The sequence below is a fragment of the Lissotriton vulgaris genome, chromosome 9 (assembly GCF_964263255.1).
Source record: "Lissotriton vulgaris chromosome 9, aLisVul1.2, whole genome shotgun sequence".
NCBI classification, from domain to species: domain Eukaryota; kingdom Metazoa; phylum Chordata; class Amphibia; order Caudata; family Salamandridae; genus Lissotriton; species Lissotriton vulgaris.
Window position 1 is genome coordinate 991585842 of NC_141697.1, and position 27592 is coordinate 991613433.

Consider the following 27592-nt stretch of genomic DNA (forward strand, 5'->3'; position numbering starts at 1 on the left):
AAACTCTAACAGTACTGATACAATAATCAATTCACTCACAGTAACCATTAAGGAATTGTTAGCCCCTATCTCAGCCAAATTGGACGCCATAGAGAGCAGACTTAAGGCCTTGGAAAATCTACATACAAGGAAGAGCCCTGGGTCAGCTACAGATGCTTCTGTGGCTGCCCAGGTCTGTCCTGGGAATAGACCGTTGCCCTCTGCACCGTCTCAGGTCCCTCATACGGCTCTGCAGAGCACAATTGTTGCGCCTGCTTCTCAGACGCACCCTGTGCCACCTCCAGCGCCTAGGCCTCCTGTCCCGGCCCCTAGGAGATCGAAGCAACCTCCTGCGCCACATCCAGGGGAGGCAGTGATCCCTACCAATGGCACCACTGGTGGTACCACTCCATCCCCTTGATAAGCGCATGGTGGTTAATCTGCCCCCAGAAGCAGTCCCATATACGGCAATCATGGTGGGAGTACCTGAGCTAACTGGCGACACAAGGGAGCCTCAAGACTCCTTACGAAATAAGGTTATAAGTTGGCTTAGTATTAATAGGCCGCTGCCACCAAACCTGAAAGGTGATGTTTTGATGGTTAGGAGGATCTCCTGGATTGGCCTTACCCCAAAGAATAGGGCAGGGTATTGTATTATCATAAGTTTCAAAAGCCCACATGTCGCCAACTACATTTGTAACTGGCTCGCAAGGCCTGACAAGTCCAATATTGAATTAGTACCCCTATCACACTTCTACCCTAGTGCTAGCAGCACGGAGGGAGGGAGGGAGAAGGAGTGGACTAGAGTAGGCTTTGATGTAGATGGCTCACGTTATAGACCAAGGCATTACTTACCACCTGGCCAGGCCAATTTTACTCACCATAACAGGTTCTCCTGCTTAGATCAGGTCGACTGACCACAAATAGGGGAGAGTTCCTTCAGCCCTGGGAAGATGCTGGTTGAGGTGCAAAGTCGGGGGGGATTGAGTACAGCCCCTATAACTGAACATGGCCCGCAGGATACCGTTAAAGATCGAACAACACAGTCTGGGTGAAATGGGGCCCCCACCAAACACCGGGTCAGTCCATACTGTGCAACCTGGGGCGGCGGAATTGGTTGGGCCATCCGCCACCGCGGTTGGCAGTTCTGCTTCCCCAGACACTTACCCACCTATAGCCGTTGTGCAACATCCTACTGTAGGTCAGGGTACCCTATCATCAGATCCGGGGCTGAGAATCCTCTCCTGGAATGTGGCAGGAATTGCAAATAAGGAAGGCTCACCGGAGTGGGATCAGCTAGTAGGTAGTAGTGACATCCTCCTTTTGCAGGAAACATGGGCGAGGGGCACGCAATCCAGGAGAGGGTTTGAAATATTTGAAATCCCTGCCAAATGGAGTGGGAAGGGGAGGCCGTCAGGTGGCCTGGCAATCTGGATTGCGAGCCACACTGGGTGCCAGGCAGAACAGGTGCATACGTTCTCGCAGGACATTCAGTGTGTTCGGCTCACATGGCCTGGAAAACCCCCGTGGGCTATTGTGAATGTCTACTCGCGACCAGTTGCCGCCCCAAATGAATCACCGACCCTAAACGAGCTATCCTCCTTTTTGGGTCAACTTCCGGGAGACTACAAGGTGGTGCTTGGAGGAGACTTCAATTGCCACTTTGAACCCCTGGAAGGCCTACTAGAGGGTGCCCTCACGACCGAGGACGACTACTGGGGGGGTCCCGCCCTCGTCTTCCCCCCACCCCAAAGCCTGGTCACCGCTAGCAATACAACTCATGTCCCTCACCCTGAACTACGCACTGAGGGCTTGTAATGGGCGCACCCCTTCCGATACCCCCTCAGTGTGTACTTTTAACAGAAGGGGCCATGAGTCGAGGCTAGACTATATCATGCTAGATATTACGCTCTGGCCAAAAGTCCTCGACTTTAGGGTAATAGAGAGGTCTGATAGTGACCACAATGCCCTTTGTTTAAACATCCAGTGCCCCCTGCCCCCAGAGGGCATATCCGTAGGAAGTGAAGGAGAAGACACGGGGGAATTGCTCCTTACAACCAATAGGCACCGGGTTAAGTGGGGGAACCTTGCGAGCTCAGAAGAGGCCATCAGCAAGCTTTATGAGTTGGCACTCCCCAGGTTCATGGAGGTGGATGCACTTCTAAATGAACCATGTACCCCAGAATATAATGAGAAACTGGGCAACATACATCAGGACCTAGTGAGGGACTTGGCCGAGTTATTTCACCCGGAGGTGCCAACCAGAAAGAAAAGGTCCCATGTTCCCACCTGGTATACCTCTTCCTGTAGGACAGCAAAATCGGAGCTTATTGCTGCAATAAAAGAAGGGTCAAATAAGGCCAAGGTACGTGACCTTAGGAAGCATTACAAAGCAGTGATGGCGACTGCTAGGACCGAGTGGGACTGGAACCATTGGCAGGACCTTCATCATGCCCTTAAAGTCAGGGATTCCCGGAAATTCTGGGCCCTTGTTAACAATGGGATAGGGGAACTTAATAAAGCAATTGAACCCAACATCGCCCCGTGGTGTGGGAGGCCCACTTTGGGGTACTTTATCAAGACACTAACTCCTGCCCTGATACATCCCTCTTGGCGCCTGTAGGCTCCCATGATTCTCGCATGGAACTATCCCTGGGGGAAGTGGAGGCGGCCCTAGAGCACCTATCGTGGGGGAAGGCGCCAGGTCTGGACAGGCTACCCGGGGATCTCTTTAGGCACCACCCGGACATCTGGGGCCCATACCTCCTTATCCTTTTTAATGCCATTCTAGGAGGCATGGAAATCCCCGGGTCTTGGCTGGGGGCAGAGATTGTTCCGATCCATAAGAAAGGTTCCACTCTGCTCCCCGCCAACTACAGGCCTATTAGCCTAATAGACGTACCCCAAAAGCTTTTTGCGCGCCTCATCCTTAACCATCTCCTGGACTGGGTGGAGGACAATGACATCATGAGCCCCCTCCAGGCTGGCTTCAGGAAGAACACGTCGACCATGGACCAGATCTTCCGCCTCCTTCTCCTATATTGGAAGACGGTTACGTTAGAGGGAGGAAGGCTGTACATGGTCTTCGTGGATCTGAGGTCAGCCTTTGACCTAGTCCCTAGAGGAAAACTATGGGAGGTTTTGCAGAAGCTAGGAGCACCCCCCCACCTTCTTAGTATTATCATCAGGTTGCATGAGAACAACTATGCACAAGTGAGGTGTGGGAGGGATGGCAAGCTCTCGGGCAAATTCCCGGTCCGCCGTGGAGTCAGACAGGGCTGTGTCCTGGCGCCGACCCTGTTCTGTCTTTTCATTAACAGTGTCATCCAACATCTTGACACTGTTAAGGACAATGATGCTCCGTTTATGGCAGGCAGGAGGGTTCCGGCAATAATGTTTGCTGATGATACCCTCCTGCTTTCCAAATCCCCCATGGGGATCCAGAGGATTGTGGATGGTTTTGGCCTTTTCTGTCACCAACATGGGTTGGAGGTGAACACGGAGAAAACTAAGTTTATGATCTTTAACCCTCCCGCCAAGGCCAGACCAAATCCTAAACTGGGGGATGTTAGTCTTGAGAGGGTCTCAACCTTTATATACTTAGGGTTAACAGTCCAAGAAAACCTAGCTTGGGACTGCCAGATAGCGAGATCCAGGCTGAAACTTTCCCAGCTATCGGGTGCACTCCTGAAGGTGGCTAACAAGTCCACCTTTAAGCCTGTAAGCCCGGCCTTGGAAACATACAGGTCCCAAGCGAAGGCAGCAGCCATGTATGGCAGTGAGCTGTGGGGACACAAAGCAGGGAAGGCTCTGGCAGGTGTGGAAAACAGTTTCCTGAGACGCTTACTTGCTCTCCCGCAAGGTACGCCACTCCTCCCCTTACGACTTGACTTGGGCCTTCCCTCTATTGCTGAAGACCTCCTGTCGAAACCTGTGAAGTTCTGGCATCGGATATGGACCACCGAGGAACTGCATCACTACAGACAAGACCTTATGCATGTAATGAGGCTGAATGCCAACAGCAAAATTCCCTGGTTGGCTTTTATCAAGGCGGAACTGTTTAGCTTGAACTTGCCAGACTTATGGGATAACCCAGCCCAGGGCTGTCAAAGGATCACGCGCAAATCTCTTGCACAGCTGTATAAAAATAAAAACTTCGTTGATATGGACAATGCTCACAACAGCGGCACCCTGACGGGACGTTTTATGGAATCCAAAAATTCTTATGCTTTTGAACCCGTCATGGACTTTATTTTCCCTCTCCTGGCAAGGAAATTGTTCCTCCAATGGAGGTTTGGTACACTCCCCACCAAAGTATTTACCAGCAAATGGTCCTCAGGGGGTGACAAACTTTGCCCATGTTGTAAAGCCCTGGATGAAGACGACCTACACATAATGTTTGTTTGCCATGCTTATCAGAGTCCCAGGAAGCGTTGGATAGCACCGTTGTGTCGGAACCTGGGCTTCAGGAAATACCTGCAGGCCTACAGGGTCATGAAAACTAACACTCTGGGCCACATTGTCTTTGCTGTTTCAAAATTCTTAATGGCAGCATGGATAATAAGAAAGAAACTGTCCCCCTGAACTGGCTCTATCTTGCAGCTTTTATTCCATGTGGGTTCAGCAGAAAATTTTTATATGTAAATACTGTCTTTTTAATATATGTATTGTATTTTATTGCATCTTTTATGGCCCATGTGGCCGAAATAAAGAATTTTTGGAATTGGAATTGGAATATGAAGGTAACTAAGCTGGACCAATCGGAGGTGCGCAGAGACACCCCAGGGTATTAGCTGCGCATTAAAAATCCCATAAATAAAGATAGCCAGTCCCCTGGGGGCCTTCTCGCCTCACGCCATTTCTCATCCCCCAGTTCAACCACCCAAGCCTCTTATCTCCTCCCAAGAACCAGGGATGCAGTCTGGAGTGTTCAATCCGGGAAGTGGTTCCCTTACCCAGCCTCCCCATCATCAATTTAGACTCAAGGGGTGTAAATTCTGGGATCAGTGTGCCCGAGGGAATATTAACCAATAGGGCATGTCGTAGCTGCAGATATGTATGGAACCTGGTTTGGTTGGATTGATACTGCTCCTGCAGCGCCGGGAACGTGTGTATGCCACTGTCCACCCAAACATCCCCAAGGTGAGTGATACCTATTGCTATCTGACGGGGTAAAGCCTCAAGGCCAGGGATTATGATACAACTATGTCCCCTGCCACGGGGCGGGGTTGAGTGCAGTACCAATTCCTCCGCATGGGGTGGGGGGGCTGCTTTATAGGAAGGCCACACGAGGGCGGCCTCCAGCCCAGAGAAATTGGTTTATCTTCGAAGTCAGGGCTTGAAATCAGCTTCCTGGAATGGGTTGGAGAAAATATCTAGGAACCAGGGTTAAGGCCATCATTTTATAAAGGGCAATTCTCCCCATTGAATATAACTGCAGGCAACTCCACCTCTGTAGGTCTCAAGTCATCAGTAGATCGGGTAGTCAGGTTAAGGCTCCCAGCCAAATTGGGGAGGCTGGAAACAAACATCCACATACTTAAAAACAAGCGGCGCACCGGGATTGCACATCGCCAGGTCCAACAGTCAGCCTCTCCAGAAATGGGCACCAGAATGGACTTAGGTCAATTCACTAGGAGACCAAATGCTTTCACACATAGGTGCAAGATCTCCATGCAGCAAGGACCGGAGGTTCATGGTATACTCCCTCATAGCCAAAACAGCACAGAAAGGTGCACTGTGTGCTCAGCAGGTGAGTTTTCTTGGAGAAAAACCACTGCGGGTTAAAAAACATATTGTGTATTAACGGAGGCTGAAACCAATAGGCACAAGGGGAGCTCACCTTCTGCATAGGACCCTGATGCCCAACAGCTATTCCAGCTATGTGGAAGCAGTAGGGGCAGCATCGACATTAACAGGATATCAACTGTACAGAACTAAGACAAACAGTAAGAGACAGAACCATCTGCAGGGCAGACCCGAGGGCATGCAGAGTCCTTCAAGGGATAGGTCAACACTAGAGTCAGTACCAGTGGGGCAGACCCGGTTTCTGGTTCACAGAGCCTCAAGCGGACTCTCTCCGATTCTCAGGCAACTCTGTCACCGGGCCCCTCCGTAGAGCAAGCAGAAGGTTTAAAGGCAGCTGTCAAGGCATGGATGATGAGGGATAATGGAAGGGAGAACAGGAAAAGCACTAGCTTTCGACTGCTTCGGCCACGACCCCTGAATCAGTCATTTTAGTCTGGTGCTTATTCTTTCCACTTATCAGTGTTGCTACGGCGAAGTAGGAAATACTGCTTATTGCCTAACAAGCCAGGACTCGTAATCCATATCCAATTGCACAAATCATATAAAAAATGCAAATAATAATCAAGCACTTCAATTTCCAATGTAAGCAAAGTGACAGCAAAACAAGGACTGTAAAGACAGGTAAAGTAGGAGAAATGTAAAGTTCAGAGGATAGCCAAGAACTCCTAATCTTTTGCCGTGGGATAACAGTCTATTTGCCCCCATGTTATTTGAATGGTAGCCCCTTGCAGCATACGCACTATTTGGGCACATATGTCAGGCACAGAAGGGATTGGCTGTTAGCGTTTTTGGTGTGGATCACTTTAACTCTCTGCATTTTCTTTAGGTAAACAAATACATTTCGGTTTGGAAGATATTGCAGTCTAAACACAACATATTGTATGTGATTATGGTGTGACACAGTAATTGAATTCTACCCTCACCAACTCCTGGTGTAAACCTCAATTTCCCTACCTAGCTAACCAAGAAGAGTCAAGTGTACAAAAACGTAACAACTTTGTTAGACAATAGAAGTGTATTAGTACCATATATTGGGGAAAAGGTGTCACACTGCCTCAGACTTTGAAGATTTTTTTAGCCTAGGTACACTACCTAGAAATATAATATAGAATACTTGCCATAGAAAGGGGAAGATATTAAACCCGAAGAATAATCTTAACTTGTGCTAAAAAGTAATTTTAAATAAAAGGCATTGTACTCACTGTCCGTTATCAATGTTGGTGTTCTGTATCAAATTATGAGCTGCAATCTTCATTAAATTCTGAAAAACAAATAATGGATTAAAAAAACCAAAAAAATTAGAATTACTACATCACCATTTTTCCCTAATAAAAATGTTTTCCCCAACAATAAACAGTTGTATCCTCCTCTTTCACAACTCTCTCTAACTTGCAGTGTGGCAGTCTTTTTTTTAAAAACAATTCTTGTAAAGCAGTACATTATCACCTTCCAGTAACACGCTTCACCTTTTTTCTGTGGACACTCAATCAGCAGCTCCCAACACTTTCAGTGGGGACTACTATCTATCCACTTATATTCCCACAAACAGCTACTCCATCACAGGTTATTACTAATCTTGCACACGCTATAACTCATCCTGGTTATCAGATTATCTACATCCTTTTATTTTATATTTATTGATTGGATTTGTAGAGCGCCTGAATTACCCCCTGAGGGGTATCTCTGCGCTTAGGACAGAGCTGCTGGCAGGCAGACTGGCTTTGCGGTCAGTAATCTCCTCATTGGGCAAATGTAGTCACGCTTGCAGATACACTGCTAAGCTTTAAGACCTCACAGACCCTTCTTAAAGTCAAAAAGTAACTGCATTAGAATGACCATGGAGTGTAAACATCACAGAGGTGGGACACCTAGGTTTAGCAACTGCACCCATGGTAGTGGTCTGTACAGTCTACAGTCTTTTGGTATAGCGAAATACTGCACAATTCATCCACGAAAGAGACAAATATTTATATGCAAGTGTTGGCTTCAAGGTATTTCATAGCCAAGTACGTCACTGGTAGGATGGTCTTAGATACTAACTGAATAGAAAGGTTAGGCGAAGAAACAGAAGTATATTAAAATTAAATGTAGTATATCACCAGATGTAGTAACAGCTGCAAGCATCACTCATGGGCTGTACTTCATTAGTGGGCTGTAAATAGCAAGATCTTGAATGCCATGATGAGCTAGAAACCTAATGAAGGTTTGCATCTCTGGAGCTAAAGATGTAAATCAAACTGGATTTAGATGTACACTGTTCAAGTATGCTTTTAAAATCCGAGATGGTTCCACTCTGGATTCCATCTGTTGCTCATGTTCAAAGAAAAATGTGGATTTGCAATTTGAACACAAAACCTACTCGTTTGATTAAAAATAGGCGGCAGAAATCAGTAAATGAAGGTGCGCAAAATGACACAGCCATGCACAGAAAGCCATCAATATAGCATTAAATGATGAAACCAAAGAAAAAAGCTGAGCTGGCAGCGAACCGGTGTGGGCAAGGCATCTGAAGAAGTTTTAATCTATTAGTTACCACCAGAGTATTAATTGCAAGATGCACCCAGGCACTCAGCGTTTCAAGAGGTTGTGAACAAATATATGCGAGATGGCATTCATCTGGGAAATTGGAAAAAAGTTATCTAATTCTAAAAATGTTAAGTTTAGTGCTGGGATGCTCTTAATCCTTGTTCTTCAATCAAGTAACAATGAAGAAAAAAAAAAAAGATTTTCAGCCTATTCTTTTCTAAATAGCGGACATACATATATCAAGAGAGATCAGTTCATCAAGCTGTGTAGTTGTGTTTGGGGATCTGTACTGTAAAATGGTAACCATTGTTCTATATAAAGATTGAAAGTTTGGTATTAACCACACACATTTCTCAGAAGAGTATCTCCTTTACTAGGTTAATATAGACATTTTAAGTCTTGCCTACTAGGAAGTTTTTTTCTGTCTGGTAGGCAAAGACCTATTATAGACTATACCAAACTGTTAAAGGCACTGGACCAAACTATTGCTTGCCTGTGGTCATGATTTGCTTGCTTTCTTCCAATGGCTTTCCTGTTGAATCTTGATTAACCACCCTTTTGATTAGATTACTTATACCCTTTTACATTTCAGATTGGGGACATTTTTTTTCTTTTAGCACTCCACGAGAGTGCATATGTGCACTAGCTCTCTCGCATGATGCTTCCCTCCCCCGAAAAACACCCCCTTGGACTCAGTGTTGCTCCATCATCCTTTGCCAAATACTCATCCACTGCTTTAGACAGTATTCCCTGGCTTTTTTTTTGGGGGGGGGGGGGGGGCATCTTTCAGCCCAAGCCCCTTTGTTACTCCCTTGCCTACTACCCACTCCCCTATGATTCCCCCTACATACACTTCTTAATTGAGCAAACCATCCTCCATTTAATAAAAAAAATAATCTTTCTTTAGGAGGACCTTGCAGCAAATCGCTGCTGTGCCACTCTGCCTTAATAAAAGTGCATTGTTTTTATTTTTTTAAAGTTTTATATAGCGCAAACTCAACCCGAAGATATCAGGTATCAGAGCGCTTTACACGAGAACCAGTTTTGTTGCAGATGGACACATTCATTTTTGTATTTTTTAGTTACTAGTCCTCCTGGGATTGGTAAACAGAGAGGGGGGAAAAAAAGGCACCAGCATCATTTTGCAGGAGAGTGGAAAGCGGGAACGCCTGCATGTGGTTATGAAATGAAGCGGTTTCCAGCAACTGTTGGATCAACATGCCCAGTTCATGTTTTTAAAAGCTCACTTTACATAAATATATTAATAAAGCATGATGTGGTAGTGCACTGTCATTTACAGATAGCAAATTTCCATTGAAATGGCTGCAAAACTTTCCCACTAAAGTATTTTCATGATAATAGCACATTTACAATGTTTAGAAATTGGGTTTCAGCAAAAATATTTAAAATCAGCAGGTAAAGTGTTCTTTTTTTGTTTTAATTCTAGGAATATATTTTTTTCGCCACAGAATTACAAAAATGTGTCTTCATAACTAGAGAAATAGGTTTGAACAGTTCACTTAGCTATTTCAATGTTGTGTTAGAAAAAAGCCTCACATCTTACAGCCTTTCATTTCACATGCTTTGCACAGTTCAATCGTCACACAGTTTACTTTAAAAAATCCTCTAACTTCAGTCACAGAAAGAAAAATATATGTAGGAAGACCAACTGACTTTTGACCTTAATCTCTGAAAGCCAGCAAATGTGACAAGATAACAATATTTAAAGGCATTTTTAGGTCTCGCGACCTATCAATGCGCGCAAGCGCATTGAGCGGAGCGAGAATTCATGTCCTCAAAACGCTCATGAAACCAAGGGTTTCGTTTGTGCGGTTTTCATTAGGTTCACGTGAATCACGTGACCAAACAAGCACGCGCATTCACGGCCGCACAGCACATCAAAGGGCTTCGCCCAGCGTGTGCTGTGCGGCTTCTCCTCCCCCAATTACCAGCTTCCCCCATGTCTCCCTTGTGTGCTTCTCTCGTAGGCTCTCCCGCCCCCATCCGGCTTCCCTCCGACCATTTGCCACACTCCTTGCCTCTGTCTTGCCTCCCCCTCCATTCTCCTCCCCTCGCTCGCATTCCCGCCCCCCACAAGGACCACAGGTCCTGCTAACACAGGTTTATGTAGCAAAATGCATCCATAAGTGGGGTGCACTGGACCCCTCACACCACCGGGCCTCGGTACCACTGTACCCGCCGCACGAGCGCCCCTGCATGCTATGTACCGAACCGCTCTTTATTATTTTACTTCTTAAATGCAAGAGCTTCTTTTTCTGATTTCGTTCAGAAATAGCTAATTCTAATTGTCCAGTGTGGAAACACATTCCTCTACTGCCCCTCACCCGCGATCGGGGCACTGAAACGGGTGTTGAGGTTTTTTCTTGCACCCCGTGGTTCGACAGTCTTGAAGCAGCAGCTGCAGCAGCTGTCGGGTTGTAACAGTCTTCAGTGACCATTCACTGCATTAACCCCTAGCCTGCTGTTTGTGTGCCACGCACCCCTTTCCCCTGCCCCCGCTGCTGCTGATCTGCTTGAGCCTAAAGCCCCCTCCCCCTCCACACACCCAGCTTTTGGGTTCTCTGTAAATTCGTCCTGCTGTCTCTGCTTGTGCTGTAAACCCAGCCTTTTGCCTGCTGTGCAGCGTCTGTTCAAACATCCGAGGATGCTTTTCCACTTAAAAAAAAAACCAAGTCCGTGGAGGCGGTTCCACTAGGCAGGTCTTGGCTGCTAAGCAATGGGAATGGTTTTTTTAGACGTCGAAGGCATCCTTGGTGCCATTTCTTCAGTTTCAGTGTGTGCACTATACAAATGCCTTCTCGCTTTCCTGTTACCCTGTGGCACACCAACCCGAGTACATCTCAGTCAGTGAGGTTGTGTGCTGTACACGGTTCTGCAGTTGGAGAATTAAATATTTTAAGTAAGGCATGCTAGTTGTGCCAGTGCCAGTCAGGGGCGCAAGGCGCCCTTCGCAGCCCACCCCCAAGTTCAGACTGGGCCTCACGCTTGTGTGGGGGGAGGGGTCTTTCCTACGCCGCCTTTGCTGTGTGCTGAGCTGCTGGCAGCTGCATGGCGAGTGGAGAGAATTTCTCAGGACACCTAACAACGTGGCGAGGTCCGTGATATTTTTCGTAGGCAAGGCTTTTTTTAGTAGCGTTCACTTAATAGGGATGGGCGGGGCTGGAATGTCTGCGTGCAGTGGCAGTGCTTATCTGAGAAACCTGACCTATTGTGAGCTGTCTGTGTTCAACCCCTCCACAGAAATGTCCCTGCAGGAGCCCGGCCAGTGTGTCCCCTCTTCATTCGGAGATCTCGAAATTCTCTGTAAATTCCTTCGTATGCAGCACGAGATTTGCATTTAAAACGCTCCCTGGGGTGTATTTGCATTCCTGTCTTATTAACGTGCTCAGCGACTTAATGATTGGGTCTCTATTGCATCCCTCCTCGCCGCCCTGGTACATGGCCCACGGCCCCTCTTATGGACCAGAATCTCAGAAGATAGTTGTATTTTAGGAGGCAGTATCGAGAAGGCGGGAAACGTCAGGAATACATACATACAATCGCACTGCCCATTCCTTTGTTTTTTTGAGCAGCACTTAACTTACCCTTTCTGGGAGCAGTGCGATAGGGTTTAGGGGCAGAGTGAAGAAGAGTGATACAATGTCTTTTAAAAGCCAGACCTGGATTTGGGGATTTTTTGAGCTACTTCTTATGAACAATGAAAAGCTGTGATTAATATGTTTTTCTTACAAGCTTTTCAACCCGCTGCTGGGCGGATTCTTATTCAGGGTGCCTTGTAGGACTGGTTTGAGCTGCAAGTTGGACATGACACCCCAAGTTTTAGTCTTTCTCAGAAACATCAGTGTGTAATGTGCACATTTGTGGGCCATCTAAAACAGCGCCGTTTTTTATTTACTTTTCCAGGCTTTTTACACAAGTGACCGCATGCTGTGTGAGAACGCCAGATGTACCTGCCCCTGATTAGTTGTACCAGCTCGAACCCAGGGAGAATGCGTTTTAGCAACCTAGGAATAACGGGAGATAAAATAACAAGCATTTGCAATGCAATAGGTCTCGCATTTACGAGAGTGTAAGCTATTGGCATTGTAAATGACAAAATAAAAAAATAAAATGTCATTTAGAAAACCAATAGCTCAAACTTTCCTACTGCGAGACCTATTGGCAACGCCAGTGCTTGTTTTTAATTGAGATTTCTGCAATATACAAAAGGGTACAGCATAATATCCACCAAGTGAATAAGTCTCCAATATTCTCAGATTATTGCATCAGATAACCAAATGAGTCAAACAACAAAACAGATACAGAGTGTCTCTTCAATACAAACAGTGACCATCCCAGTCATACATCGTGTTTGGACAGTGCGTCAATTATCTTTCAAGTATTATTCATATATCACGTGGGTAGCGCTCCTGGCCGATTAGGCTGCACAAAATGAGTATCTTAAGGTATACTTGGGTCCAGATCCACCTCCCCAAGAGGAATCTCGTTGCAAGCCTGGAGCAGGCCCCACATCATATGCATGTATCTCCCCCCCCCCCCCAGCAACCAAAAATTGAGAAATTGAGTAATAACAAGGGGCAACATGAATTTGTACATCCCACTCACCATCCCCGGGGAATAAAACCATAAGTTAAAATCTGTACAGAAATTTCAATCAGTCTCCAGGGGATACGCCTGTAAGTAAGGCTTTAATGGTTGCCAGATGTCTTTCGGGAGTGCAGTCGATGGTTGCAATGTGGCATATATTTCAACTTGTGGTGTCGCAGTATATATATATTAAGTCACAGATCCAGGCCTTCACAGTTGGGGTCTACGCACTACCCCAATGCAGGGAGACCTGCCATTTCGCAATAAGCACGGCAACCGCAATGAACGGGCAGACTCCTTTCTGTAAGGGTTTAACATACCCCAGAAAGGCCATCAGTGGCGCAGGGTGTAATTTATGTTCAATCATCAGAGACAATTGCCTGAAAACCTTGCCCCAATACACCAGTATGGGTCTGCAGTTCCAAGCCAGGTGCGAGAAACCTGCCTGATCCGCAGCGCATCTAGTGCATGTGTGTGGTATGCTGGGGTCCATTTTGGCCAAAAGGTACGGTGTAGTGTACGCACAATGCAGATATTTAAAAAGAAATAACTTATGACAGTGGTTATTTGATACGTAACGAGTTTGTTCACAACAAAAAGACCACACCTGGTCTGTCAGTGGGAGGACCAAGGCCTGTTCCCAGGCTTGGCGTGCTTTAGCGCCTACCGCTGGGTGAAGAGCTAGGGATGAGTGGTAGAGACCGGATACCAAATAAGCCCCATCTGATGCTGTGATAGCCAATGTAAGTGGTGCGAAATCTGGTGGTTCCGATGACGCAGTTGGAAGCGCCCCCTTGAAGGAGAATCGCACCCTGTGTAGGAGGAATCTATCGATGTATGTTGTGTCTCAACTCAAAGTGAGATCTACCATAGGAAGTACTTGTGAATTTTTGAAAAGGTCACCCAGGGTGTGTTTAGTAAGAGTTTCTGTTGTGGGGGGAAACCAAGGATTGTCAGATAATGGTATATGCAGGGAATATAAGAATTGTGCCAGCAGGTATCATCGCTGCTTGGACAGTGCCCAAAAGACGGTAGATAATGACTGAATCTCACAGGATTCCGTGATAGCCCCTGTGACAAGATAGCGGACAACGAGGTTGGGTATATCAGAGCTTTCTGGCTTCAGATATTGAAGACAGGCGTCCATGTGATGCCAATAGTATGTAAAGTGAAATTGTGCGATCAAATAATATAAATAGAAATCTGGGACCACAATTCCTCCCCGTTGATATGGCAGGATTAGAGTGTTCCATCAAAAACGCAGTTGCTTGCCTGCCCATATAAGTCAGATAAGCAAAGCCCACAGCGGGTCAAAAACAATTGTGTTTTAAAGGCATCTTTAATGCGCTTTCACTTTGTGAGCAATAAAGATGCCTTTAAATCCTGTTATCTTGCCACATTTGCTCCGCTTTCAGAGACAGAGGCCAAAAGTCAGTCTGTCTTCATACATTTACTTTTTGTTCTGTGACTGAAGATTGAGGATTTGCCGCTCCCCAGAAAGGGGAGCAGTCCCTAAAAATAACTTGTTTTGATTAAATCTTGCTCGACAAAGCGAATGGATTTTTCAAGCCCTTAACCTACATGGGCTTTCTACCAGCCCTCTTCGTCCATTGGTCCGTAGTTTTACAATTCACATTTTTGTTCCACTCACTACAGCAAACCACATGTGGCAAAGGGGAGGTATGGTTTGGCTCACTTACTTCATTTGTGAACTTCACTGTCAGAAACACACTCTTCCCTTTGACAATGCACACATCCACACTCAAAGTACTTGACATCAGTGCCAGGGACTACTATGAGAATGTGCGTTTTTGGAGGGACAGAAATATTTGTTTCAAGCCCAACTGTATGAAATGTATTAATTAGAGTGGATGACTACTCACCTCAAGGAATAATCACAACCCTTGCCACGGTAAACTCCAAAAGTAACTGAATTAACTTGAGCTCAAGCCTAGGTAGCTATGGCTCAGAACAGATACGCTTAACTTAGTGAAATCTGTTATGTTTTTATGAAGTACCTAAACAGAAATAAGGCTGAAATGTAAAGCAATAAAAATACCAACCCGAATTACAAAAAGGGCAAAATTAAATCACTAAAATGACACCAAAATTATGAAAATACATAGAGGGATACCATTATCTCCGAACACTAGCATACTGATGGCAAGACAAGTGGAGAGCAAATCTGAAAAACTTAAAGGGGTCTAAATCTGAAACCGCCTTAGGGAGGCTTGTGACTGGGTTGGGGGGGGGGGGTGATTAAACAAATAGGTAGGGAACAGGAGAAGTGATCTTTGTAGAGACCATATGCAATTTCCATTGCATTTATTGTAGTATCTAAGAATGGGAAAGATTAGTAGTGTGTTGATTGATCCGGACAGTGTTCCATTTACGTATGAAAAAAAATGAAGGGAAAAAAAAAGAAAAAGAAAATCAATCAAATGTGGTAAAAAAAAATAATAATAAGGAGAATCGGTAATGATAGTCACTAGTCACTGTAAAACAGGATCTAGGAGCAATTTGAGGCTTACTGCACTGGAACACGTGTCAGATACACCAATCAGGGTCACCCTATTGGAAGATTTTACCTGCTGACTTTAGTAATTGAGGTCACAATCAACCACAGGAGTACACTTCTAAAGCTTCCCAGAATCTCGGAGGAGATTTTTCTTTTGAAAATCTTTTTTATTAGAAGGATAAGCAAGAACAAATACAAAAATTCCGTTACAAGTATCAGTTCCGTAGACTGCAGTTCACAGTCGTCGGTGATAATAAAACACTCATTAAATATTTTCTTTTTTTTTTGCATAGTCCCAACTATTCTCACGTAAACTCCCCCCACCCATCCGTTCCCTCCCCCGGCACTTATACTTAGACATTATAGTTACCCATAGTACGCGGTCCAACCTAGCATATCTAGTTCGCAATCAGTAATCCGCCACAAACCTCCAGAGGACTATATACAATATGAAACATATATGGTCTTCGTACTTTGCACCTGGAACTATTCTTGCCCACCGGTGCGTGGGGTGTCGCTAAGTATAGTGGAAGCTCTACACATTCCGAGCACACCATCCCCCACCCTAACCATCAATAGTTGATGAAGAAGATGTAGTGTCGCCATCACCAGCATCAAAGGCCCCCACCATAGCATTCCAATCTAAGGACATTGGAGTCTTCCTGAGGCCCCTACGCTCTTCGCGCTGCAGTGTCATACCTTCTTGCTTTCCCCCAACGCACCACTTCTGCCCTCCACACCTCTGGGTCAGGCAGTCTAGTCGACTTCCATCTCATTGTTATGGTTCGCTTGGCAAGCAGTAGGGCCAGATCAGCAAAACGTGTGGCTACGTTTTTTTTCCGTTCAGTAGGTCCCAACCCCATTAAGCTATACTCCAAAGAAGCGTACGGTCTGGAAGGAGCCAGCCTAAGTAAAGCATCATGGACCGTCTTCCAATAGTACCCCAATTTTGGGCAATCCCATAACATATGCAGTAGTCGCGCGTCATCCGCGCCACATCGGGGGCAAGTGTAAGCCGTGTTGGGGAACATTGCGTGCAAACGATGAGGTGTTATGTACGCCCTGTGCAGAACCATAAGTTGAATGAATTTAAATTTCGGGTTCCTCAACACTCTCTTTGGGAATTTGAGGATTTGTTCCCACTCCTTGTTCCTGACTGCTCTCCCTATGTCACCTTCCCACTTGTCTCGCAAAGGTTGTAACAAGGTTGCCCTCCCCGTCCTTATACCACTCGTTATCCATTTAGTCAGGTGACTGCCCGATCCCATGAGGTACTGCATTGTGAGCAGTGGGTTCGTGGGTGGTTCGTCCACATTCGGCGTCCATGTCATCGCAATATAGCGTTGCACCCTGGCGTGCAAGAGGAACAGTCCTCCCGGGGTATGATGCGAGCCGCGAAAATCCTCGAAAGACATAACACGGCCGTCCGCAAACAGGTCCCCCACGTGCATCACTCCCGCATAGTGCCACGCAGTGAGTATCTGATTCGACAGCAGGCCCGTCCCTATCGGAAGTCCCAAGAGTGGTATCGTGGGAGCATAAGAGGATGCAGGGGTCGTGTATCGCACCGCCCTCCTCCAGCAGGTAATCGCGAGTTTAAGCAGGGGTGGCGTCAACCAAGGGATCTCCACCCTCGGCAGCAACAGGGTGTGGATGACCCCCTTCGCCCTTTCCGCCTCCGCCATGCCGATTTCGTGCAAATTGCGGCCCGCCAACCAGTAGGCCAGCCACTGCAGGTGACATGCATAGCTATATGCCAGCAAATCTGGGACCCCCATACCGCCCGCCGCAGTAGGAAGCTGTAGTTTAGCCAGACTAATGCGTCGCCGTCCCGACCCCCACACTAGTTCCATAAGCATAGTATCAACATCCTAAACATAGATGCAGGGGCCATGAAGGGCAGGTTCGTGAAGTAATAAATAAAACGGGGTAGTACTACCATCTTAGAGATGGCCACCCGGCCCGCCACCGATAATGGCAATGCGGTCCAGAATTGCACCTGCGATTTCAGATCTCGGAGAAGATACTTAAGAGATTTACAAGGTGTTAAGCAGAGCCCAGGACCGGGGTCCAGTTTCCACAGGTCAGCGTGTCGGTTGCAGAAAAGGCCTCTTGTAGCTTGTTGTATCCTTGTAGCTTGAACAGGTCAGCCTTATAACAACTTAGTCACTTTCTATGTCTTGGATACAAGAGGGAGCAGTCCCGGTCCTTCAGGGATCCGCTCAGGTCACAGACTGCAGATCTACTCCTCTTCTGTTCTTCCTCAGGTCAAGAAATCGTTCTGATGTGCCTGTGTCACATTTGTTATGGGTCACTTGTAGAGCGCACGTTCACCAGAAGGTCTCTTGGCGCTAGTAGCAGAGGGAAGCATCGACCACCTATTTAGGCATAGGATTGTCACATCTTGCTTCTAAAGATTGTGTATTAAAGGACGGATGTAGAGGTTAAACAAGTGGGGGGACAAAGACGATCCCTGAGGCACACCACAGTCCAAGTGGACTTTGGCAGAGCCAGTGGAGGATGGGAATCTGCCTGAATCAGATCTTTGAGAAAGGTCATCCACTCAAGTGTGGATCCACAAAGTCCTGCATTACTGACATGGTTGATCAATAAAGTATGATCCACTGTGTCAAATGCCTCTGAGGGGTCCAGCAGGACCAGTGCCTGGGTGGACCCATTGTCTGCCTCCTTCCTCATATCGTCCATAACAGCGAGAATGACAGTCTCGGTGGAATGCGCAGGATGGAAACTAGCCTGATGGGAGTTCAGGTAGCTGGACTCCTCCAAAAAGGAGCAACGGTGTTGGGCTACATGAGAATCTAGTAATTTAGCCAAGTAAGGCAGCAAATAAATAGGTCTGTTGTTCTTAAGTATTGTTGGGTCATCGCCACCAGGTTTTTTTTGTTTTGGTTAAAGAGGCAGCATCACTGCCTCCTTAAAGGATTTGGGGACCTTGCCCTGGATAAGAGATACATTGAGAAGAGATATTGCTAGATGAGGAAAGCAAGAAAATAATTGTGTTTTGGATGTAAGGAGGACAGAAATCAATGGGTAGCCCAGTTTTGACTGTGACCATTAGCTTGGAAGGTCGCTCTTTGCTGATGGCTGGAGAAGCAGAAAGACGTAGAGTTTGTATCTTCTGATGGTATGTTGAAGGCTCGAGTACTAGGGTGGGGGATGTTTTTATTAATTATATTATCCCCTCCCCGAAAAAAGGTTCAATTCATAACATAGATTTTGGGTGGGGACCGCAGGTGCAGAGAGTCTAACAGGTTTGATAATTCTCTAAAGAAAAAGTCTCAAAAATGACCTAGGACTTATTCTCTGAATTTATAATTTTCTTAGAGAAGAATGTAGATTTTGCCTGCAAGATTAGTATTTTGTACGTGTTAAAATTTTGGATAAAGACTTCTCTAGTTACAGGCAGCTTTGTGTTACGCGATTTGCGCTCCGCCTGCCGTAATTAAAGTTTAATGGCTTTCAGATCTGCCGAAAACCCACTTAGAAGCTTCATGGTGGCGGCCAAGCTTTATCTGCCAGAGGGTGGCATGAGAATTGCTGGCTTCTGTAAGCCAGTCCGAAACTGCTTCTTCATATCCCTCTAGGTTAGCACAGTGAGCAGGAAGAGAGGCCAAAGAGGTAAAAAAAATTAATCCAGGTTCACGCGTTTCCAATTTCTAATGGTAATATCTCAGTGGGAGGGAGAGTTCTTTTTTATGGGGAAGTGAATATGGTGATGGTTGGACCAAATTCAAGAAGAGACGCTAAAGTTAGGTATGACTAGATTGGAATAACAGACCTGATCTAAAGTGTGTCCTTTAATGTGAGTTGGTACAAAAACATGTTGGTCAAGATTGATGCTGGCTAACGTATCCATCAATTCGGGTGCCAGTTGACCACCACTTTCTTCATTCGCCAAGAAATTAAAATCATCCAGGAGACGAATTTCCGCATAATGGATGGCGAGCTCAGATAGTGACGCAGCCACAACTGGGTGGAAGTTGTGCATGTGTCCCGGTGGTCTGTACATTAGGACAAATGACAACAGAGAAGCAGGGGAGTCCATTTTAATCACAATATGGTCAACGTCCAAGCGAGGTAGTGGGAGAGCTTTAAGATGTTTTTTAGCAATTACCGCCACCCCTCTGCCTTTCTTCCTCTGTGGCCGGTTAGTGAAGAGTAAATAGAAATTTTTGGGGAGAGTTGCAAGACAATCTGGTACGGAGTCATCTGTTAATCATGTTTCAGTCAAAAATAGTATATCAGGTGAATCAGAATTGAGCACATGGAAGATTTCTAATTGATGCTTTACTAAAGGACCAGTATTGAGGTAGAAAACACGGAGTTGATTTTTATTCAAAATGCGAGTGGCCAGCTGGCTATTATTCATAGGGTGCGAGATAGATATATTGGCACGTGGAGAATTAGAGCTAGGCCCCCGATGTTGTGAGCCAGCGTTGGGCATGTTTTGATTAAGGGTGCCTAGCTTTGAAAGTTTAGCAAGAATGGTTGGGTCAAGTTGTTCACAGGCTGTATATAGGTTTTTGAGCTCCGCAGTGGTGTAGTTCAATTTTTTGGGGGCATAATGGCTGGCCCCTGATCCCGTACGGGCCTGCCAGCGGCGCGTCCATGCTGCTGGCATAGATTAAGGGTAGGAGCTCATACAAACTCCAACCGTCACACACTCGATTGGTCCCATCTCAGCCAATCAGAAGCACTACCAGGGCATACAAACCCCGCTGTCCCAAGAGAACTGCAACCACTGTGAGGCGGAAATGTTAATTTGTTTTTTATTTCATAAAATCGGTTATAGCATCAAGGGCATTCAAAGAGTCAAAAAATGTTTAAAAAGTGCAAGAAGAATTTTCGCCGATGGCGGCACAAAGCTGCATTTAGCTACCTGCGCGTCTTAGCTGACGGCATAGATTTCATGGGTAGGAGCACATACAAACTCCATCTGTCACACACTTGATTGGCAGCCAATCAGAAGTGCTTTGTGCCTGGCACGAGCTAGTGAGTGGGAAGGAGTCCTACGCAAGCACTAACAAATGGGGTAAAAAAATCCCCAGGGACAACCCTATCCACATTAAAAATGCCCAAAGTGGTGAAAGTCTTCAGCAACACCAAATCTGGGTTCTAACGGCAGTGTGTATAAGGGGAGTGTACTACAAAAATGCTAGTGCCCTCCTACATTACACTGAAAGCCATTTTGGAGACAGCCACTGCCCCCCCCCAATAAATCTAAAGACAGAAGACCAGCAGGATAAAAGTAGGGTTTTCCAATACCTAGCCACTGGACACACAAGAAGTTTCTTGGAATCCTGTTTTCTTTCAAGTGTCCTCCAAATGTTTGTTATTAAACGTCAGCACACACAAAAAAGGTGATGGGAGGCATGCTTACAATTCGTCTAACTATAGGTAATCACAGTAGCATTTCAATCCGTTGATCTTTTGTCTACCATGCTACCTCAGATTAGACCCAGCCATACGCATATCAGTCTTGACCTTTTCTCTAATAGTAACAGTCCAGCCTTTGAAGACCACTCTGAACTATAATACAAGCAACCCAAGACAAGTTTCTCCCTCATTGAGGCTTGTCAGTTGGGTGCAGCTTGGTTCCACAGGCATAGTGAGCAAGAGATCCACGTCTGCCTACACCATTGGCCCATGAGGGTGTTACATCAAACACACAAAAGGTAATCGGAGGAATGCTTGCAATTAACCTAACCACTGGCAATCGCTCGGATAGCATCTTAAACCATCTTTTTACCCACCATGCCAGCTCAAATTAGTACCCGTTATTTGCAAATCAGTCTTGACCATGCTCCAATAGGTACAGACAAGCCCATACTGACAAGTAAGGTCCTCTCGGAACCTGATCTTTAACAGACCATTCCAGCAATAGAGGATTCACATAGCCCTCATAATGCATATTCCTTGAGGTTTTGGAGTCATCTCTGCTCATTCAGCTCGACCTGTTAAATCCCAGTGACCTAATAAATAGCTCTTGGTAGGAATTTCACACCTATTCAAATCCTAATCTGTGCCTGGGGAGAAGCCGGAGAGCAAAAGCAAAGTGCCCTCCAGAAACTTCAGGTAGGGGAAAAGGTAATGTACTAAAAGATACTTTCCATAATATTACAAATATGACTTTACATTTGAATTAGATTCTTAATAATAATTAAAATAGTTATTTAATTGTGTTTCCAACGAGAAAATAGTGGAGCACTCATAATGTGTATAAGACAAACTGTACTGATCTAAGTCCATTGATAGGACTATTCATATACCTCAATGCACAAAACATGTTTTCATTGAACAATATAGTCTAAACACAAGAAATTATTCAGAGCTCCAAATATTCAGGCGGATTGTATTTTTTACTTAGTTTTAGTATCACAGAAAAGCAAACAATAGTGTAACTGCAACTGTTCTGCAGTAACCACACATATGGAGGATTATGCTCATAGATGGTGTCAGCAGAAACGTTTCATCCCTAATTGGGACTTTTTCAAGGATACTTCCAAATATATTTTAATATTAGAGTGGCGGTCAAAGATCTGATAATCTTCTCATATGCTAACAGAATCACGAACGTCTCTCAAGCTAGTCTGAAAAAAACTGAACAGCTCAGCCAAGTAATGCGTATGTGCTTACCTTCCCAATTCAGCATCTGTCTGTATGTTCTTTTTCTTTCGTGATCTGACGCACATGAACTTCAAGCCAAAATAAAGGCTTACAATTGCTTCTCAATACTGCTTGGAATCCTTTCATTGGTCACAGCGAACTAATGCTAAAAGCATGGGGTTATTGAGCTTCAGTTCACTAGTGGAGCTTAAATTCCAGGCCCTAGTTAAATCTTGTACCATATACTAGATAATTCAAAGGCAAGTTAAATAAATAAATTATAAGTATGCCAACATGGATCAGGTTTAGTAAGGGGGTGGGAGAGAATAGGGCACAAGACTTTACTGCTAGTTAGCAGAGGTAATGTGCACAGGGTTCAAGCCATCAAAAATGTAGAACCCAGCAAAAGGCAGTAAATCTGGGGTGACCATGAAGAAAAGGAGACTTTCCTACATCAATTTTTTTTTAAAATATTGGCAAGAGCACAGCATCTTCTCCACAAAAACGTTTTTGCAAAACAAAAATGCCAAAATAAAGTTTGACAAAGACAAAATGCTGGCAACGAGCACCAGATCTCATGGTTCAGTCAATGATTGTTGAGTTCTGTGCTGCAACTACGCAGATGACACGCAAATACTCCTTCAACTGGAATGCTCCAAAAACACCGGAAACTCGCCAATTATCAGTGGTCTCAGAGCTGTGGATTATTGGATGCCGTGGCGCCATCTCAAATTGAATGCTTCCAAAACAGAAATACTCACGTGTGGCGATTGGAAACATTACGACCCGCTTGCCACCTGGCCCGATAAACTGGGATCACAGCCTCAAGTATCGAAGGAACTAAGAAACATCTGACTGACCATGGACTCCAAGCTGTCGATGAATGCCCAAGTGGACAAACTAGCAAGATCAAGCTTTGTTACTATAAAAACTCTGCGACAAATCTTCCCCCATTTGTGATTTCCACACAAGGTCCAAGCTACCATCTCCCTTGTTCTGTCCAAACTCGATTACGCCTATAGCCTCTACACCGGATCACCTTTAATGACTATGAAAAGACTACAACCGATTCAGAATTTGGCTGTCAGACTACTCTTGCATATCAAACTGCAAGACCACATCTCCCCTGCCTTGAAAGCCCTGCATTGGTTACCGGTTGCCAGAAGATCCACATTCAAGCTGCGTTGTATCACCCACAAAGCGATACATGGAATGGGACCACCTTCATCATAGGAACATCCGATCTACAATAGCACCTCGCCTCAAAATCCCAAGATACAAGAAAAATACCATGGGTGGCAAAACCTTCTCCGTTCATGCAGCCAAAATATGGAACTCTTTACCCCCCCCAACAGAAGATCCACCGACAACCTCCTTATCTTCAGAAAACTACTCTAGAATTGGCTCTTCCGCACTTAAGCACAATACACAAACAGAAATATACAGTGTAACCCTCTGTATATAAGCATTTGTTTGTACTATAGATAGGTACCTATATATGTGTATTACTTAGTATAATCATGTCGAATAATTGTAAAAAAAAAAATAATAAATACATTTAAGTACAACACTTGAAAACCACAGTTTATCGAATGCATCTTTAATCTACTTATACCTACTTGCTTTATGCATCTACATATACCTTTCATGTACTTGGATCTATGTATTTCTTACTTTCCTAAAAAAAAAAAAAAAAAAGCATATCCACTGCACTACCCTATTTCTCACCCTACACCTCTATCAATATATTTAATCTACATCTACTTCCTTCCTTTATGCATCTATAAACTTTCCGTGTACTAATGGATCTATATATTTATTACTTTCTTCTAATTCAGCATATCCAATGCACTACCCTATTTCTCACCCTATAGCTCTCAATATATCTTCTACCTCAACTCTCCGACTCATCTCAAATCTCTTTCTACTACTCTTTCCAAGGCACTACCCTATTTCTCAGCCCATACCTCTATCAATATATCCTCTGGATCCACTCGCTTTCATCTCAAACCCCACACCACTACTATGACCCCCAAAATAGCCCTCTAGACTCTCCCTTACTCTACCCCTCCTTGCACCATCTGACACATCTTTTTACTATACTGATCCCCCAAAACAAGCCTTTCTAAACTCTTTCCTCTGACTTTTCCTCTCCACATCCCTTTTTCACTCATCCCAAGCCTCCCACTACTGCTATGACGTGGGAGTGTATAGATATGTTTATAATCTGGAGGGGCACAAAAGAAGAAGCTGGTGAATTCATTAAAATCATGAATATTAACTCGTTGAATCTAGAATTCACACATCAAATTGAGAAAACTAAGATCAGCTTCTTAGATGTACAGGTCGATATTAATTCAGGACAAGTGGAAACTAGCTTGTTTGTAAAACCAACAGCAGGAAACACCCTACTGCACGCAAGCAGCTTTCACACAAGCCACACAATAGCAAGTCTCCCCTATGGGGAATTCCTCAGAGTAAAAAGAACCTGTAGCTCAACACAAGCTTGTGAGGAAGCCCTTACCCTTACCAAGACAAAACTATTAGAACGTGGTTATAAAGAAAAAAACGTAAAAGCTGCACTTCATAAAGTTTCTCTTATTAAAAGAGAAACACTTTTACAACCTAAAGCAACTGTTGTAGATCCTAACCCGGCACCTACAAGAGATACCAATGTTGAATCAGATGAGACCAGGAAGGACTGTAGGCTTATTTCTACTTATAGTAGACAGTCGAAAATAATAAGGAGAATCGTTACTAAAGAATGGCCAATTGTATTAACAGATAGGGTCCCAAGTGAGATTTATGTTCATAAACCTACATTCACTTTTAGGAAGGCACACTCAATGAAATCAGACCTTGTAAAAACCAGCCCTGAAACTTTCAATAAAGATAAATGGCTATCCGCCCGCAATGGTTTTTTTAAATGTGCATCTTGCAGAGCCTGCAAGTTTGGCTCCAACACTACCACATACACAACCGCATTCTCAGATCGGCCCATTAAAATCAAAGGGCACTTCACATGTAAGACTGAGTATGTTGTTTATATTCTAACATGTGTATGTGGTTTAAGATACGTTGGAAGCACTAAGCTTCCAGCACAGGCTAGAATCCTGCAGCACCTACGGGCCATAGTGAATTCGGACCCCAACTACCCCGTAGCTAGACATGTCAAAGCAGAACATGGGAACAATCTCAATGTTCTCACATATTTTGAAATTGATCATGTTCCTAGCAGCAAAAGAGGGGGAGACAGGGAGAAACAACTCCGCAGACTGGAAACCAGTTACATTATAGAGCTGGATAGCAAGAGTCCAAAGGGCCTAAATATATGTGATGATTTGTACCATTTTCTCTAAATATCCTAATAATTTGGAACCCTGATAATAATTTTACAGCAACGGTACATACTCCTTCATTTAAGGATGTAGTAGTGAAGCATGAAGCACTTTATTTCCTAAAATCGTGCAATTGATAGGAAAACCTTTTATATTTTATATAAGGGTTTTAAATTGATCATGTATTTATATTTTTATATGGTGTTCCCAGAAATAGGAATTTCAGTGTTTCAGATGCAATTAACAACACTACTAATGAGAGTAGTAGATACTTCTCTGGATAATGATGTGCTATAAAATGACGGAATATCAGTTGAAGGGTACTAAAATCACTCATAAGGAGGATTTGGGATAACTGTTTTAAAAAGAGACCAATCTGAATCAAGATATTGTAACAATGTGTAGTATTGCAATAATGTATTTGTACAGATATAAAATATAAATCCATAAGATTGTATAGAACCGCCTTCATGCCCCTCACAAATCCCTCTTTTTAAACACAAAGAATGAATTTGATAGTGTGGTAACTATATACTTCCTGTTGGAAGGATAAATATGTCACCATCACTGAATGTGTTTTTTAATTTTGCACTTTTGAGCACACGTGCACATAACAGGTGAAGTAATTGTTCTGAAATGCATTAGTGAAAACCAAACCTAATATAAGCAAGAAACCTGTCAATATGCAGCATCCTTAAATGCGTAGGGTTACTCATGAAATTAATTGGGTATTCCCATTCACTAGAAACTCGATATTTGCAATTGTCATTGACATCATATGTTTTACGGTTTGAGAATGATTAATAATTATTTTAACGTTCGCACTGTGAAAAGAATGCAACAGTAATAGTTTCAAACGAAACAAAATGAATGCTGATATAATGGTGAAAAGGGTTTACATAGTTGCAACGTATAGTATGTTTACTGTTTCCATGTATATGTAATGACCAATCACGTAGCACTTTACAATGTAAATAACGGAGGGAACCTCACGATCACCACCAGCGAGCAAGGCGTCGGGTACGCCGAAACGCGTTTGGTTAGGCACGGTAATGCACTTTATAAAATTGAAAAAATAAAGATTTCCAGCGGCTGCTGAATTTTCGAAAGAGTTCGTCTCTCTCGTTTTTTTGAGGACGCCGTATGGATGCTGGCGTTGAGAGTGGAATCAGGATAGATATATATATATATATATGGTGTGTTACTCTTACAACGCATCTTTTACAACGTAATGCTGTTACAACGCAGCTATTACATCGCAAATACCATTACAATGCATGCCATTACAACGCATGGCATTACATAGCAGATGCTAATACAACGCACACCATTACATCGTAAGTATTGGTAAGTATTTAATTTTTTTATTATTTTATTTAATATTTTATAATTGATGTAATTATTATTAATTATAAAAAAATATTTATTTCGTTTTTAAATATTTTAATTTAATTATATTTTTTTAAGTAATTTTTTAAATAAGTATGAGTATAGGAGTATATGTTTTGGGGTACTGATGTATAGGTTTTGGGGTGTTTGGGTATTTTTAGGTTTTAGGGTTTGGGTTTTGGGGTGTTTGGGTATTTTTAGGTTTTAGGGCAGGGTTTGGGTTTTGGGGTACAGGGGTGTTTTTAGGTTTTAGGGCAGGGTTTGGGTTTTGGGGTACAGGGGTGTTTTTAGGTTTTAGGGCAGGGTTTGGGTTTTGGGGTACAGGGGTGTTTTTAGGTTTTAGGGCAGGGTTTGGGTTTTGGGGTACAGGGGTGTTTTTAGGTTTTAGGGCAGGGTTTGGGTTTTGGGGTACAGGGGTGTTTTCAGGTTTTAGGGCAGGGTTTGGGTTTTGGGGTACAGGGGTGTTTTTAGGTTTTAGGGCAGGGTTTGGGTTTTGGGGTACAGGGGTGTTTTTAGGTTTTAGGGCAGGGTTTGGGTTTTGGGGTACAGGGGTGTTTTTAGGTTTTAGGGTAGGGTTTGGGTTTTGGGGTACAGGGGTGTTTTTAGGTTTTAGGGCTGGGTTTGTTTTTTGGGGTACAGGGGTATTACGACTTTATATAAATTAAATTAATTAAATTAATTTTATTTAATTTAATTACATTAATAACTATATTTACAATTATTTATTTAATTGTATTAATAAACGATTATAATAAAATTATATTATTTAAAAATGTTTAATTAATTAAATTCTTTTAAT

General features: G+C 44.1%; 1 protein-coding gene across 1 annotated transcript in view; it reads right to left on the minus strand.

Annotated features, from left to right (window-relative positions):
- The window catches only part of LOC147692689 (mediator of RNA polymerase II transcription subunit 29-like), an 87560-nt gene that overhangs the window by 38940 nt on the left and 21028 nt on the right, over positions 1-27592 (minus strand). Inside the window, exon 2 of the mRNA XM_086938866.1 lies at positions 6990-7048. Coding sequence (XP_086794992.1) covers positions 6990-7048 — 59 coding nt within the window. The remainder of the gene's footprint in view (positions 1-6989; positions 7049-27592) is intronic.